Source organism: Pygoscelis adeliae, unplaced genomic scaffold, assembly GCF_000699105.1.
Source record: "Pygoscelis adeliae isolate BGI_AS28 unplaced genomic scaffold, ASM69910v1 Scaffold186, whole genome shotgun sequence".
In the NCBI taxonomy this organism is placed as follows: Eukaryota; Metazoa; Chordata; class Aves; order Sphenisciformes; family Spheniscidae; genus Pygoscelis; species Pygoscelis adeliae.
The window spans coordinates 3,401,102-3,417,829 of NW_008825071.1; the positions used below are offsets into that span (position 1 = coordinate 3,401,102).

At 41.3% G+C, this 16,728-nt stretch overlaps 1 protein-coding gene across 1 annotated transcript in view; it reads left to right on the forward strand.

The window, feature by feature from the left end:
• Positions 1-16,728, forward strand: part of DSP (desmoplakin) — a 29,341-nt gene that overhangs the window by 707 nt on the left and 11,906 nt on the right. The window contains exons 2-16 of the mRNA XM_009326469.1: positions 1,038-1,186; positions 1,525-1,699; positions 4,385-4,513; positions 5,723-5,773; positions 6,764-6,925; positions 7,832-7,936; positions 9,181-9,276; positions 9,523-9,648; positions 10,444-10,596; positions 12,157-12,311; positions 12,714-12,840; positions 13,365-13,569; positions 14,078-14,295; positions 15,100-15,266; positions 15,585-15,723. Coding sequence (XP_009324744.1) covers positions 1,038-1,186; positions 1,525-1,699; positions 4,385-4,513; positions 5,723-5,773; positions 6,764-6,925; positions 7,832-7,936; positions 9,181-9,276; positions 9,523-9,648; positions 10,444-10,596; positions 12,157-12,311; positions 12,714-12,840; positions 13,365-13,569; positions 14,078-14,295; positions 15,100-15,266; positions 15,585-15,723 — 2,157 coding nt within the window. The remainder of the gene's footprint in view (positions 1-1,037; positions 1,187-1,524; positions 1,700-4,384; positions 4,514-5,722; positions 5,774-6,763; positions 6,926-7,831; positions 7,937-9,180; positions 9,277-9,522; positions 9,649-10,443; positions 10,597-12,156; positions 12,312-12,713; positions 12,841-13,364; positions 13,570-14,077; positions 14,296-15,099; positions 15,267-15,584; positions 15,724-16,728) is intronic.

Consider the following 16,728-nt stretch of genomic DNA (forward strand, 5'->3'; position numbering starts at 1 on the left):
CATCCTGCTGTTGAGGCCACTGAGATCCAAAAACCCTTTGCAGTTCTGGCAGTAGATGTGATTTCATGCACACTTTTGGATCCTCTGTGGACAGAAAATTCGTTCAGGAATGAACTCTGTGGTTAGTAGTTCATTTTCTTTTCAAAGATACAGCACGTGTGAGCATGTTTATATAAAAATCAATGCCAGAGTAAATACTGCCTCTTGTTAAGGTTTAATATTATTCCAGTGAAGTTAAAAGGAAGTGGTGTTTAGTTCCAGCTTGGTGCCACAACATGCATTGCTTACTTTTTTTTTTCTTTTCTTTCTGAGGGACAATGTAATGAGGTCCATCAACATTTTCTTTCAAAATCAAATCACAGCTGGGTTATGTTTGTTCAGCATGGCTGTGTCAGTGTGGGATGAGATCAGAAAGTCTTGTCTTCCTGCTCGAAGCACCATGACCATACTGTGGTTCACTGGACTGAGAGGGGCACATGGAGAATTTGCCTAGACTTGGGATGATAAGGTGGGATGCAAATGTGACTGGGCATGGAGCTGGTCCCAGGCAGACAGGGTGCAGTCTATGTTTTTGCAGGGGAGGAACAATGTCTGTAAGTCTTAAAACCTCAGGGAAACTTCTGAAAAATTGTGAGCAATATCCACCAACTCCCACTAGGACAGAATGTTTGCTTCTCGCCCTCTAAACACCAAAGCATAAGGTCTTAAAAACTTAGCACACCGTGTGAAGCCTTGGCTCTGCTGAAATAAACATCAGTCAGGATATGCTGTTCTTTATGGAAAAGTTTGGTTGGTGTTATGTTTTAATGATTTTCTTTTAGATTTTACTTGTAATAAGGACTTTCTGATGACTGTGGATCCTTTGTTGACTGGCCTTCTGCCAGTTAAAACTGGCAATCAGAGACCCAGCGGTTGAAACCTGTCATGCTGCTTAAAAATAATTGGTCCTCATAACATCTCTTTTAAAACAACCAAGCTGAAGCTTAGGTGATGAATATTTAATTTAGTCTCCATCTCTCTCTTCTTTTTTTCTTCAGGAATTGAAATATGGGGATGGTGTCCAGATTAGAGGGAACAGAGATCTGGAAGAGTGTTTTGCTCAGGCAAATGACCAAATGGATATCCTGGATGGGCTGATCAGAGAGATGAGGCAGATGGGCCAACCCTGTGAAATGTATCAGAAAAGGTACTGCCAGGGAAGGGCTGGGAGAGGGAATGTGGCTGATAGAAGTTTGTAGTGTCCCAAGTGCTCACCTTCCCTAGTGTTGCAGGATGTGACAGAAATCAGTCAGGTTTGTTTGGGGCATGCTAACATGGAGAAGGGCCTTGCAGTAATATATTTCTTACAGAATTTCACACCTTGGTTGTCCCCATGAAATTTTAGTCAATATATTTTTTCCACAGCCTGTGCTTCCAGCACTTTGTTTTGAATACTTGGTGGTGCAGTGGGAGAGGTGAATCGCATTGTTTCCATATTTTCTGGTTGTTTTCCTCATAGACGCTAACTGGTTCCTTCCCTTCCAGGCTGCTTCAACTTCAAGAGCAAATGCGTGCCCTGTACAAAGCCATCAGTGTTCCCCGCGCCAGGAGGGCCAGCTCCAAAGGCGGTGGTTGCTACTCCTCTCAGAGTGGCTCAGGCTGGGATGAGTACACGAAACGTGTCACAAGTGAATGTTTAAACTGGATGAGGCAGCAGAAGGTAAATCTGTGCAAAACCCAGAGACAATGCTAAGACCTGGTGTTTATGAACGTCACCTTGCATGCAGTATGTTTTGGGGTCCAGTAGAAAACTAAAAGTACACGTGAATGCTCGTGTATTATTCCAAGTTCCTCTTTTTTTTTGTTTTTCAATTGCAGTATTGTACATGTAGTGAGTTTCCACTGAAATGTGAGCATGAATTTGGGGTCTTTTTTTGCAGAGGAAAAAGTGTGGAAGTTAGATTTGAAAGCTAAATGAGACACAGCTGTTAACAAAAGGCATTGGCATGTTTGTGTTAGAGATTATTATGCTCGATATTTCCTTCCTTCTTTCCTTCCACAGATTTCCTTTATGATTCCTATTTATCTTAACCCTTTACACAGATAGGACCAGCTTCACAGTTTTAACCATTGTCCAGTATTTTACAGTTGTTCTCCCCCTCTAATCTATCCTTGTCACAGTGGGAGCCAGAAGGTAGAGCTGATTGGTTGCCACAGGACTTGACTTTCAGAAGTCACTGCCGAAATAGCAACTTCAGCATCCTCGTGTGTATCTATCTGTTGCATGTGCAGAATAAATTTGCCTGTGCACAGCTGTTGATGATGTAACCTGGAGCAGAAAACACATGTTGAGACCCTGTAGCCTGTTTTTATGCTTCTGAAGTGAAAGTTGTGTGCTTGTGGTTGGACAGCCCTTTCTGAGAGACAGGTAGGGAGGATGGAACAAGTTGGCTGAAGTTATACTTTGCAGACTCCTTGTGAATTGAAATTGCATTATTTTTATCTCTCTTTATTAGGCTGTTCTTTAGTGATCCTGTCATTGTTATCTGCATACGGTGTTTGCCAGGTGGCTGCTATGCAAACCAGATGAGGAGGGGAGAGTTCTGTACAGTTCCCATACTTTTATGTGAGTGCTAGTCATAGTCTAGTCTTCCAGTGCCCTCCCATAGCGTGGCATGTTTTAGAGCAAGAAGGGGAAGTGGAGATGCACTCCTTGAGTGGTAACGTGTATAAGCATTGTGCCAGGAGAGCAACAGCAGATATGATTGCACTACACACACTGTGGGAGAGTAGGCTAATTGTCAGACCTGCCATGATTTGAGGAGTGATGCTGGACAGGCACTGGGCACGCTTCCAGCGACGAAGGACCATGAACATGCTGCACCTCCCAAAGACGCCACGTGACACCCTGCTCACACACCCCTTTTTAAGCACAGAGAGCATAAGCAAGTGCTTTATAACTATTCTCACACAAAAGTTCCTGTGAAAGTAAAAGGCTTGCTCGTTCTGCCTTCTTCAATCCCTAAGGCAAAGCTGAGGTGGGGCCAGTAAGCACTTAGCTCCCTGTTTGGCTTTTGAGTTTTTTTAGGGAAAACTTATTTTGGACTTGCCACCATGCCTCTTCCTCCCACCATGCCTCGCTGTGTCTCATTACCTCCTCACGTTGGGACCAGGATAATGTTTCCCCTAGTAACATGGTGAGATGTGGGAAAACAGTCTGAGCAGCTGTTGTCTTCTGCTGTTGTTTTTGTGTTTTCTGTCTGGGTGGTTTGCTGACAGGAGAATCAGGTGGTAGGGTCGGTCAAATTTCCAGTGGAGAATTACGGAAAGTGCAGTGAAATCCAGACAGCCTTTGTTCACATTCTGGCAGCCAGCCAGGATTGCTGCTGTTGCTACAGACTCTTTAGACGGTTTAAATATGACGAGAAGGGTCAAAGTTCTGTAACTTTTAGATGGCTGAATGCAAAATGGTTTTGTTTCTTGGATCGTTTTCAACACTGCCTTTGAACCCCTACGCTTGAGTGTGGTTCGGGCTTTATTGTCATTTGTTGACTCATAGAGATTTGGCTCCAGGCTGGTAATTACCAAATTTGGTCCCAACCCAAGATTAAGATACCTATTTCTTTACTGTGCGTGTGTGTAGACAGGCATTCAGACAGAGACGGAGTGTGTCTTTACAGCATAAAAGATGATTTGGAGTTTGAGGAGCTGAATTGTGAATTCAGTGGCTTTTAATATTTGAAAATAATGAAACAAAGAACTGCAGTCAGATAGTTTTCGAGTTAGTAATTATTCAGGTGTATTACTGTTTTTCAAAGGCTGTTCCTAGAGATTTTCATTTGGCATCCTACAATAAATGTTGCCAAAATGCAAGACAAACAACACATTCTATAATCATTTCAGTTTATCTTCTGTTTTTTGATTTAGTTTGACTGCATTTAACTGAAGTTTTTGGAGTTTACATGAGCGTAATTAAAATGGAAATGTAGTGTACTGGGCTACAGAACTTGACTCTGGGTATTTTCACATGAATTGCATGAATAGCATTGTTTGATAAAGTCATAATTTGTTTTCAGAGTGATAAGAATGTAACTATACTGTAGAACATAAAAGAACAGTTTAGTCCAAAGAAAACAGATGAAAATATGCTACTGAGTGTGCTTCATCTAGTCTAATTTTAAGCAACTTAAATATTTTCCCTACTTTGTTTCTCCTACTTCGGGAGCCTGTCACACAGCTGAAGTGATGACGATTTTAAGAAATTGTAACCCCTTGTTCTGAACTTCCCTTTGTTCAGTTTTACTCTCTACTGCATAGTCATGTTTCCTTTGGTTCAATTCCTTTGTGCTCCGATTTAGATAATAATACTGGAAATGAAAGTACAAATATTGTCTCTTTCTTCTAGGCTGAAATGGAGCTAGTGAAATGGGGGTTTGATGCAGCATCCATCGAGCAGCAAATTGGTGACCATAGGAGGACTCACAATGCCATTGGAGACTATCGCTGGCACCTGGACAAAGTCAAAACAGATCTGGTAATTACTGTCTTCCCTTACACGTTACTTAGTCTAGATTTATATTATTGGCTCGCCAGTGTTCTGCTACAAAAAGGAATGCTGAATAGCTTAGCTTCTTCTCAGAAAGCACTGGTGTCATGATAATGACCACTTTCAACCCTAATATTTATTATTTCATGATTATTTTGTGTTCCACTTCTTTCCCCAGAATTTTAAAATGAAAAATTAATAGCTATTTAACATTTTGTTGTTGTGCACCAAGGCTGGCAAATAAATATTGCAACATTTTTTGTGAGAAGAATGGCTAAGAATGATTATTCTCACTTTCTGTCTAGCTACATTAAAACAAGAAAGTGAAAGGATAAGGTGGGTGCTTAGATACAGCCTTGAGTAATGAGGGAGTTTCTGTGAAAAATGCCCAAATTCTGGGCTAAACTTAGAGCTTTTCTTAGGTTTGGGCTTTTTCATGGATTTTTTTTTCCTTTTTTTGCCCTGAGGCTTCTGTTTCCTTCTGGATTTTGTGATTGGAATAAAGAAGACACTGAAAACGCAGTGGTTGACTTCCTCTCCTATCAGCCCAGCAGCTAGGTATAGGAGAGAGGAGGCTTACTTCATTCCCATTCTTCTTTTCTGTTAATTGCTCACACGGACAGGAGGAGAGAGAGTTGGATCTAAAGAAAAGGCACTCCGTTCTGGAGCTCTGATCTCTCAGCCACGCTGAAGAGTGGAAGGGGTGTTACTCCTTTTTCCCTTCCGCTTCAAGTGGGAAAGGTGATAGTCTGGCCCTATGGAATACCAGTTCCAAGGTTGTGCAGGTTCCCAGTCATAGAAATGGGAATAAAAATTGGAGCCTCCTGATTGCATCGTAGTTTACACTACTTCATAATCTCCAAAGCTAGCTCTAGGACTAGCTGGTTCCCCACAGCTGTCTAGGAGTTTGGTACAGAAAGAGATCCAGTTTCAGGAGCTGTTTTGGTATTACAGGGGTTGTGTGCAACCTTGCTTATGTACTAAGCATCCCTGAGGGAAGTCAGTGTGCCCAAGCCTTGGTTTTATACTTCTTGTGGTCCTCCAGTGGTGCAGATCTGCTACTCACCTATGTCTCTTGCAGGCATTTGCAGGTTACCACCGGTAGTTATAACATTGTGATATTAACACTGAAAAGGAAATATCAGCAAATAGGCAACTTGTAAAAGGCTCACTAAATATTTGCTGTCTCTATTTCAGCGGGAAAAGGCTGCAGTTCATCAGCTGGAGGAAGAATATGAAGGACTGCTGGTGAGCATGAGATGTGTTCATGTCTGATAAGCTCTATGATGAATGCTCTTTTTGCTTTACTAGCACAGGTGTGATAGTCAAGGGACACTTCAGGTTTCAACAGAGTGACAGATACATATTTAAATAATTCTATTCGGCAGTAAACTGACAGTGCTTTGTAGTTTCTGTAAGTTTTGGTTGGAGTCGTGAACTTGAAATTAATTCATTACCTGCTGTATAATTGACTTACCTTCACAAGGAATTTTCTAGTTTGCACCTGGTGAAGGGAGCTGGTCACTAAGCAGGTGAAGAGTAGAACTCTACCCCCTTAATGGGAGTGAATGTAGCAATGAAGTTAGTCTATATATGAAGCTTAAAAAGTTACTCAAAGGTGGCATTAGAACTAAATTCTGTGTAGGGCTGTGCATCTTCTCCACTTTGGATCTTCATGTAAAATACAGTGAGAATCTTGTGCAAATGGCAGATTTAACCCTTGGGATTGGAAGCTGATTCCTGTACACATTTCAAGCAACAGGATGTGTATTACGATGTGAGGACAGAGAAGGAATCTTTTAATGAAATGTCATCTGTGCAAAAGGTGCTGCTACAACATCAAAGGTGTACTATGAGCAGCAAATGCAAGTAAAAGTGATGTTAAATGCTCAGGCATTTCTTGTATTTTCCCCCATGCCTTTTTGCTTGCCTGCCTACATGTCTGCTACACTTGTGTTTGAAATGACTTCCGGAAGCTGCTGACTTCAAGATCCCATTGTTCTATAAATCCAGACATGTTGTCCACTGTCCATTGCCAGCAGGTTTCATAGCTCTATAAATGCGCATTATCTGCTGTCCTTTGCCAACATGTTTTATAGATGTGTGGTTTTTACTGTTATTTTAGTTGTTTTTTTTTTTTAAAAAAAAAAAGGACATGCTGGGCTTTTGGCTTCCCCTTCTCCACCCAGCACAGGCATTTCTGTGATTATGACTTCTCATTTCTGGAATTCCTTGCAGAAATACTCCTTTGAGAGAATGGATCAGCTCCGTCAATTCCAGAACCTCATCCAAGCCACCAGCAGAGAGATCATGTGGATCAATGACTGTGAGGAAGAGGAGCTTCTCTACGACTGGAGTGACAGGAACACTGACATTGCCAGGAAGCAAGAGGCCTTTTCTGTAAGACAGCTCAACCTCCCTATGCTTTCCATGGGCTCTCTTTTGGGATAGTGAGGGAGGAGCAGCCTGGCTCAGGGGGACTGATCACAGAACGGACATTTCTTCACTCTTTTGAAGTTCCTGGAGATTTTTGTCAAGGCTTTTGGATTACGTACCGTGTGGCAACCTTTTGAGTCAAGATTGGACATCTGTTGGAAGATTGTGCTCCCATTCAACCAGCAGTCATAGTTTCTTTTGACCTTGGAAGCTGGCCTTATCAGTACAGTCTGCTGTGGACTAGTAATCATACGTAGCTTGTGCACACAATCAAGCAGTTTAATTCTCCCTGTTAGGACTATTGAAGGGCTTAGGGCGTCCCCATATTTGGCCCTGATGTCTGTCACCAGGAAGCAGAGCTATACCAGAGGGAGCTGCTCTCTCTTCCTCTGATGGTTGTGCCAGCAGCACATTGAGCGCATTGTCAGAGGTAGTTTGCGCTGCTCCTTGTCTTCTGTGGGAAGAAGGGAAATTGAGCGTCTTTGTTTCTTTAACCAATATTGGTGTTGATCACCAAATTAAAAAAAGAATGAAAGTTTACACTATTAAGGAGGTACTTTTTTTTTTTTAGTTCAGTTGTTCTGGATGTTGCAGGATGCAGTCATTTTTGCTTCCATCATTCCTAGGAAAGGCAGAACTTTGGGTGCTTTGCTCTGTGAAGCAGCAAGCCTAGAGACTAGAACTGAGATGATTGTACCTTCTTTGATTCTACTGTCTTCATAATTAACTTCAGTACACTGAATAGAATTACTACATAGTGTTAGCAGGGATAATTTTACATTACCACAACTATCTGGAAAATTTTCAAGTAAATCATCCTGTGCAGCATACGTTTGGGGGCTTGTTTAATGCTGTGTTTTGGTTGTTTAGAAACGCATGAGTGAACTGGAGCTTAAAGAAAAAGAACTCAATAAGCTAAAGCAAGAAAGTGACCAACTAGTGCTCAACCAGCACCCTGCTTCAGACAAAATTGAGGTGAGTTAGACTTCGTGTGATTGCACTTGCTCCTTTAGTTGCTACATGGGAAGAGTTCTCAGTGAAAGTCTGCAAATGAAATGCTGCATTTGGACCTGAGAAGGGTTTGCCTGCCAAAAAGCATGTCCATTTTTATCCAGCTGTATGAGCTGCTCTAATAAATGTTACTACCTTCCTCTGCAAACCTGGCCACAACAACTGCAGGCTTCTTGAGAGCTATGGGGAGAGCTCTCATTGCTATCAAATTCGATGATAGATGCATGTAAAAATTAATACGAGGCTTAGGGAGTTGTCTGAGTGTATTGAAATTGCTGTATCTCATTTGAGTTGATTGCAATGCAGCGGAATTTATGGTAGGAAGGCATGTCATTGTTCTTTTGCTATCTTAGGAGGCATGTTTTGAAGAAAGTCCCACCCTTTGAGGGTTTATATTTAATCCAGGTGCAAATACTTTCTGCAACTGAAATTCATAGTGCATATCTACAGTTTAGCCAAGACATTTTTGCTTTCACAGCTTTATGTACATTTACCTTTCAATTACAAAGGCTGCAACAATTTGGAAAATCTCTGATCATTTTGTTAGGAAATGCTGTAGTTGTTATAGTTGTAAGCGTTCATAAGAACCCTGAAACTGAAAGAAGCTAATAGGAAAAAAAGAGTCCTTTCTGCTTTTCAGTGTATTTACTTTTTTAACTGTTATCATGTTGCATAAAATCACCATTCTTATTTCTTCTGTGGTCAGTTTCTGCCTTAAAGGAAAGATCCTTGTAAGCTCCAGCCGTGAAGTAAAAGTTGTGTGTAATTTTCTAAAGAATATGCATGAGGACTACTTGAGAAGTTTGAATTTAAAAATAGCCATAATAAAAAAATCGTGTTTGACAGTGTTCTTTGGAAGAAGGAGAACATGACAATTTGCAACTGAAATATTTTATTTGCACTGCTGTTTGTGCATTTCACCCCTTTTTGTTCATGCACTTCACGCTTTATGCTGATCAAACAAAATTCAAGTCATGAACAAATTTCTCTCTGCATCCCACAAGCAGGTATTTAACTCTTTTCAGTTAGGTGGATGCTTAGAAGTTGGGGAACTATTTGCATGCATTACATTATTCTGGTGTGCATGAATTTGTCTTAGCAGATTTTTCATGTGCATTTATGTGGAGCATAAATAATTTTTCTTGAGTCTAGGTATGGGAGAGAGATCAATGTGGTGGTTTAGTTCTGTATATTACTATTTTTGTTAGGCCTACATGGATACATTACAAACTCAGTGGAGCTGGATTCTTCAGATCACCAAATGCATTGATGTTCATCTGAAAGAGAATGCGGCTTACTTTCAGGTGAGTAGTGATGTGGAGAATTCACACTACTTGTGTTAAAAGTGTGAATCCCATGACAGGTATTTTTTTCTGTACCAGAATCTTTCTAAATCTGTGCACAATTATGCATAACACAGTGTTACCGTATTGTAAATGCTACCATTCTGCCAGATATGAACTGGGATTTCTCATGAAAGGAATCCATTGATTTTTAGCAGACTTTTTAAAGAGCTGTGTACAACTGAAATCACAACTTTTCTCCTGTAGTTCTTCGAAGAGGCCCAAGCCACAGAGTGCTACCTGAAGAACTTACAAGACTCCATCAGAAAGAAGTTCATCTGTGATAAGAGCATGTCACTGCAATCTTTGCTGGAGCAGATCAAAGAGCTGGAGGTACTGTCACACCCGTTTCACAGGTTATGTTCTGCTTTCCTTGGAAATCAGTTGCCCTCCTCAGATACCAAATGTAAACCCGGGTGTACTGCAATGTTTATATACAGTGCTGTATGAACTTGAAAAGATAATGGTATATTCCTGCCCATTCCTTAGGAAAGCCTACAAATGAACCAGTGTTATTTTAATTTGTGTAATACTGTTTGGGAACTCTGATTTCTTTTTAAATCTGGACTGAGCCCAACAAATTCCCAAGTTTCTGATGTGCTAACAAATTAAGAAAAGGAAAGACTTTCATAGGTGATAGAATAGATTTTGCCACAAAGGATAAGTGCATTTAATCAATGATTCATCATGCCACTTTATATCACTGTAGTCTCTTTGAAAGGACTTAACTCATAGCTTTTTTAGCTAGGTATTTGCTCATCATGAGTCAGGTCCTACAATTCCAAATTGAATATACTGGAGGAAAAATGGCCAGCGATGTAAAAGGGCAGTTGATGAAGTCAGGTTTGAGAGTGTAGTTACTACTTTTTCTTTTTGGTTACCATTTATGTTATAATAGATTCTTTCCATTTATTCCTGTGTTTTTTACACATCATGTTAACCACATTGCAGATCTGTATGAAAAACCTGCTTTGCAAGTTTTGCAAACTTTGCAGCTTGCCAGAGCTGGAGCTAAAGGAAGTTTTGCCTACAGTGAGTTCCAGATGTATCCCTCTCTTAATAAAACAGTAGGTACTAACTGTGGTTTCTTTTTAGAGTGAATTTTTAACATACAATAAATCTTTGCAGAATGAACGAGAGAGAATTCTTGAATACAAGAGGCAAGTGCAGAGTTTGGTGAATAAATCCAGGAAGATTGTGCAGCTGAAGCCACGTAACCCAGACTACCGGAGTAACAAGCCCATTATTCTCAAGGCTTTGTGTGACTACAAACAGGATCTGGTACTGTATCCCTTTTTGGTTGAGAATGAACATCATGTAAACTAGAACATGGCAAATAATTTACTAAACAAACTGTTGAGCTGATAGGTGTAACCCCTTTGTCTGCTTTTGGTCAGCATTTGAATGTCTTTGATGAAAAAGCTCTGACTTTCATGCAGTTACGAATAAACAAGCTAGGTTCTGGTTGGTTAATAAGTTTGGTCAAAATGATTATTATTAGTCCATTAAATAGCATTAATACCCATAGTTCAAATTAGCACAGAAAAGTCTCATTGATAATTTGGTTAAGATTGTTATACAGATGCTTCCCAGTATCTACCCCTTCCTTTTGGTGATTGCTCACCCTTCCAGTGTCCCTCTGGGTCTTTAGGTCAACACTTCACCTAACAAAAGATGAGGGAATGTACAATGAGTCATTGGTATCCCGAGTTTTTTGCTGGATAGAGTGTGAAATTGGTGGTGGTGGTTTCTTCTTCCTCAGTACTGGGGCTGCCTGGGTTTATTTCTGTTTTGTTTTTTTTTTTTTAACAGTCTGTTTAGATGCATTTTGTGCGTATGGTGCTCTTTCTCTTCACTGGTTCCCAATTACCCAGTTTTCCTGTTCTGTTATCTGTAAAACTTGTTTTACCTGATTCACTAGGTTGCACTCCTGCAGCGACCAGTAATTGACCACTGTGATTTGTGTTTACGATCTGGGGTTTCTGCTGTCCGCTCTGTGTCTGTGATCTTCCATATCACATTTTATTCCAGAGTCACAGAAGTTCAGCCCACACAGAGTAACTACTTGTTGTTACTATAAGCAAAGCTAAACAAATTTAGGCTGTGGTTACCTGACTGCTTGGCAATTGCTCTTAGAGTTAAGCATGCTAAATTCTGCTCAGGTGAAGGTAAGCCTAGACAAGTCTGGAGCCCCTGCATGGTCAGGTCAATGCAAAGCCTGTGGCCTCTTACTAGTTCTGTCAAAAATCTTATTTGCTAGCTGTAGAGGTGTGATGGAAGGAGAGAGTCCCGTGAGGATAAATGATAGGAGAAGCTTCCCCCTCTTGGATGTGAGTGGAGCGCTACCATGGCCACACCCCATGGCCGCAGGGTGTCAGGATTTCTGGCGGCTGGGGCTAGTGGATCCAGCTCTGCCGCACTCATTCCCAGTCCCTTCACAAATACGGATGCAGTACTAAGCATCCTTATGCCTCCAGCTCACTGGCTTACAGCCATACATGGTTGCGTAGCTTACCGTGGCCATGTGTCCACACTCAGCCTTTGATGTTTGTCATGGCAAGCCCCAAGTCTGATGATTGACTGGACTGGCAACTGCTCAGCATGTTCTGTGGCTCCCACTTGGTTTTCTTGGGTTTTCTTCAAATGGGAACCAGATTCACGGAGAAGGGGTTGATCTGTACTGTTCTCTTGCCCCAGTATGAAGCCAAGAAGCACGCCCAGATCTGGCAGCGGGGAAGCACTCCCACTTCTGTGATCTAGATGCATCTTCCTTCTCTGTCTCTCCTAGAAACCCCATCTTACTTAACTAAAGAAAAAAATGTTGTTCTGCGTGCCTTACAGAAAACGGTACGCAAAGGAGATGAATGTATCCTGAAGGACAATAATGAGCGCAGCAAGTGGCTGGTGACTGGCCCTGGAGGAGTGGATATGCTGGTGCCATCTGTTAGTCTTATCATCCCACCCCCCAATCCGTTAGCAGTGGATCTTGCTACCAAGTGAGTTGCTGCCTGGGTTTGGACACCTACCACTAGGAGTAGATAGAAGAGTTCGCTCAAAATAGCAACCAACCACAAAATCTGGTCTGTGCCTTGATCAGAGTGCCCCCCCCACCCTTAGGGGGTGGGGGATTAAGGACTAGGCCTTTGACTTGGGGAAATTCACTTCAGTAAAGCTTGCTGGGATCTAGGCTGGGATCTAAAAATATTTAAAACTTAGCTTTTACAAGGTTTTTCTCATCTCTAATAATGAAAGTCATGGATAAATTAATTTCCAAGATTTTTTCTAGTAGAGAACAAGCCTAACACACTCCACATCTGGTGGATGTTTCTTTGGATGTTTTGTAGCTATGCTACAAGGACACACACGTTTTGACCATGAAATTTCTTTTCTCACCTCAGAATTGAGCAGTACTATGAAGCTATTTTAGCTTTGTGGAACCAGCTGTATATCAACATGAAGAGCCTGGTATCTTGGCATTATTGCATGATCGACATTGAGAAAATCAGAGCGATGACTATTGCCAAGGTAAGACTCCAGCTGGCCTTACCTGTAGACCAGGGACATCCGTGACCTGACCTCTGCTGTCCCAACCAGTGCTTACTGTGTCCTGTGCAGGTGTATGTTCTGCAAAACCGTGGGCCTTCCTTTTGCTGGGTTGCACGGTTATATACAGAAGTTGTCGTTTTATTGAAGGAGAAGCAAAATGCTTTCACATTCAAACATGGTATGGATAAATGGGAAGATTAGTTAAGGGGATTTATTACCTATTTGCTGTACTTGTTCCCACTATGCAAGGGCATGGATAGACAGACTAAGAGATAGAATTTCAAACTATTCTTAAGTTATGAAATGGTTATAACAAGACTATATTAGCTCAAAGAGCACTTTTAGCACCATACTTTTAGAGGCAGCCTGGGTAGGTTTTATTCTAAAATGTGATTTCTTTTTTTTTTTTCTATAGGTGTATTAGTTTGTTCCTTAATGATTAACTAGTCATAAACCTTCCCCAATTGCTTCTTTTTTCAAAATTCTCCTCTTCCGCATTTCAGCTGAAAACAATGCGTAAGGAAGATTACCAAAAAATAATAACTGACCTGGAGATCCACTATCAAGAATTCCTAAGGAACAGCCAAGGCTCAGAGATGTTTGGTGATGAAGACAAACGAAACATCCAGACTCAGTTCACTGATGCTCAGAAGCACTACCAAACCTTGATTATACAACTGCCCAATCAGCCACGGCAGCCACAAACAGGTTTGTCTTCCTCCAGTTTTTTGTAGAGATTGTACTGCTTGGGTTTCTTTGTTTGGGGGGTGGTGGCGCATTCTTTTTATGTGAAAATGTTCTCATAAACATATGAACGGAAACACGTTCAAGAATTGTACTGCTGTCTCCCAACATAACAAAACTGGCCATGCGCAGGGAAGAGTATGTTTTGTTCTTCCTTCCTTTGGTGTGAATCTGGGAATAGTCCTCTAAAGTTCAAGGAACTTGCTGGGAAAATGAGAGCAGTTTAGTCTGTCTGATATATATTCAGTTATTAGGAAGCAAAATCTCACTGCTGCATTCAAGGGAACAAGTTTTTCTTTTTGTGAAGGGGAGATTTCATTACTTGGAACAGCTGCATAAGGGCCCAGATCTTCTACCTGTTCTCAGTTCGACAGATCAAATTGGTGCTTAGGTCACTTTGGCACTGCATTGGCTTTCTATATGTAGGTGCTCAGTTCTCTGGCAGTTGACATTAACCCAATTCATTTTACAGTGGTCCCAACTGAGAGCTGTCCTGTGGGTTCCTCAAACACCATTATTGTTAATGAGAGAAACCGAGAACATGACAAGCAGGAGGCCTGGCTGCTGATGGAGCTTCAGAAACTGCGGCGTCAGATTGAAGCTTCTGAGATTCGGATGGTTCAAAGAGCTCCTCTTGGAGTGGATCAAGGGGCAATGCATGACTTTTCAGTCAGAATAAAGGATTTAGAGGTAACTGCGGATGTTTTTCTTTGAGCATCTCAAGCTCAGTATGCCTCTGTGCTGCAGAGCATGCTGTGGTTGTATTTCTGATCAGCTGGGAAAGACACACGTCTGTGCAGAAAATTGTCAATTGGAAGCTAACCATGATGATTTGGATTCGAGTTTAGCTCCTAAGTAGGAAAAGTTGACTCTTAGATTTCAGAAGTCAAATTCTGTCAGGCAAAGAATACAGAAAGCCTGATGTCAAGTGGACATGAGCTCATGTTAAGCCTCATCCAGGTCAAAGCACTATTAATATCCTTTTGCATGGACCCCGCTTTACCACCTACTTCTGAAGTGCTGTCAGTGGGAAGCAGAGTAGATAGATGAGGCTTACAAACTCTCTCCCTCTCCCAGTTCTTAAGATTTGATGGAGACTGGAGAGAAAAGATTAGTAAGAAAAGAGAACGCGTTCAGTATGTGAGAAATTCCTCTGAGGCAATGACGTTGCAAAGGTCTTAAGAGCAGAAGGACCTTGGCACGTCTACTGAGTGCAGTAGGCAGCTGGCAGTAAAGCACTCTGCTTTCAACAGAGCTGAGTTTCAGAGTGGACAAGGTGCTCAAAAAGAGGTATTACCTGTTACGGACTATGCAAAAAAGAAATCACCCAATGTTACTTACCTTGAAGAAAGCAAGCTCAGGTACTGCTTCAGTCCTCAGTCAAGCTGGTTAGATAACAGCAGACTATTTAGATAAGGAGGCCAATTGCATATGTGCTGTAGAACGATCATTCAGCCACCAAAAATGTGTAAATCGGGCATTCTCTTTCCTTAGGGTGTGCAGAATGACTCTCAAATAATGGCTGAAACCCTCAATAAGCACAAGGACTTGCTGCCTAACTTCAGAGGCTGTGAAAAGTATGTGTACTTGCAGTCAGAGATAAATGCCCTGTTTCAAAAACTGGAAAATATTAATGGTGTTTCTGCTGGCTACTTAGACAGGTAAGAAAATTGAGGTTATAGCAATAAATCATTCACTTTCTTCCATAATTCTTAGTCCATAAACCTGCTTTTTGTTACCAGTAGTGTAAAATTACACCTTCTTTCCTACAAATGCTGTACATGTGGGTAGAAACAGACACTTATGTGAATTTATTCTCTTTTCTGGAAGACTTTAAAAAAAAAAAGTGAGAATCGTGGGTATCACTGAAATTTCTTCTGTATCGCCTATTCTCTTTAACTAATGATCTGCAATTAATTACAAATGTCACCTTTCCTGCCCCAGTCCATAACGGATTTGTCTTGTATTATTTCTTTTAGCTTGAATGCACTGAGATGTCTGCTCCAGATTATTCTACAAACAGAAGATGTGATCAGAGTTTTTGAAGTCAGACTGTCTGAAGAGGAGACTGTTCCTTTGGATCTTGATAAAGTGGAGGCTTATCGGGCTTGTCTGAAGGTGAGAGGCCAAGACCCAAGGACACAGCGAGGCAAAATTTGTAGCTGCAAGCATTGGTCTATTGAGCTGGGTGAGACCCTTCCAAAACCACAGGAGATGGAAATGCTGATCCTGTCGTGTTTTATGGCATAGACATACAATGCTTTTGCAAATTATTGGAAGGAATGTACAGGTTACTACTCCTTCCATCTCCTGGTTGTTGCTGCCCCCACGGCAAAGCCAGTGGCATGGGAGGTCTCCATAATCCATTTCTGTACAAAATTATCTGTGCTTATTTGTATCACTTATGAAGCTAGATTTGAAGGCAATACCTCCTTTCTTGCAGAAAGGCTTGTTAATTGCCCTTGTTGTCATCTAGTTGTAACAAGTAAATTTGAGTATTATTGCGTGTCCTGGTTTTGCCATAGAGTCCATTTCAAATCTTACAGTGAGAACTATCCATCCTGTACAAGGGGAGAGGGCAAAGAATAACTGCTTTGCTGAGCACCAAGTTGGCTTGCAGAATCAGTCTTTATCTGGCGTTGAGCTGGTCCTTTTGTGCACTGAATGCCTTTTGGAGAATAAGGTCTCTTTCATTCTTTCCTGTTCTCAGGTGTAGTAGGAAAAAGTGTGTACGTGGCACAAATGGAGCACAACCAGGTTACCTTTTTATCATGTTAAATAAGAGCTGCAGTTCAGTTGCTGGGAGTTGTTCTTAGCTGGTGTATATTTGAGCTACACAAAAAAAAAAAATCCTTGAGCATATTATCGAAGGATGCAGTCATCCCTGTGACTGGGGGATGCAAGGCAGACCACCGCCTGCGCTGTGTATGCCACTTGGTGATACCTCACAGTATGCGAGTATGTGCACACGAACACGTGTTTGTGTAAAGAAACATCTCCATGGAAGATGTTTATAAAAGTGTAAACAGGGAAACAAAAAAAAATCTGTGCAGATTTTTAGATAACATTTAAAAACTAGATATGCCAATCCTGAGGCTTGATTCCACAGCTGTTGCAAGTGCA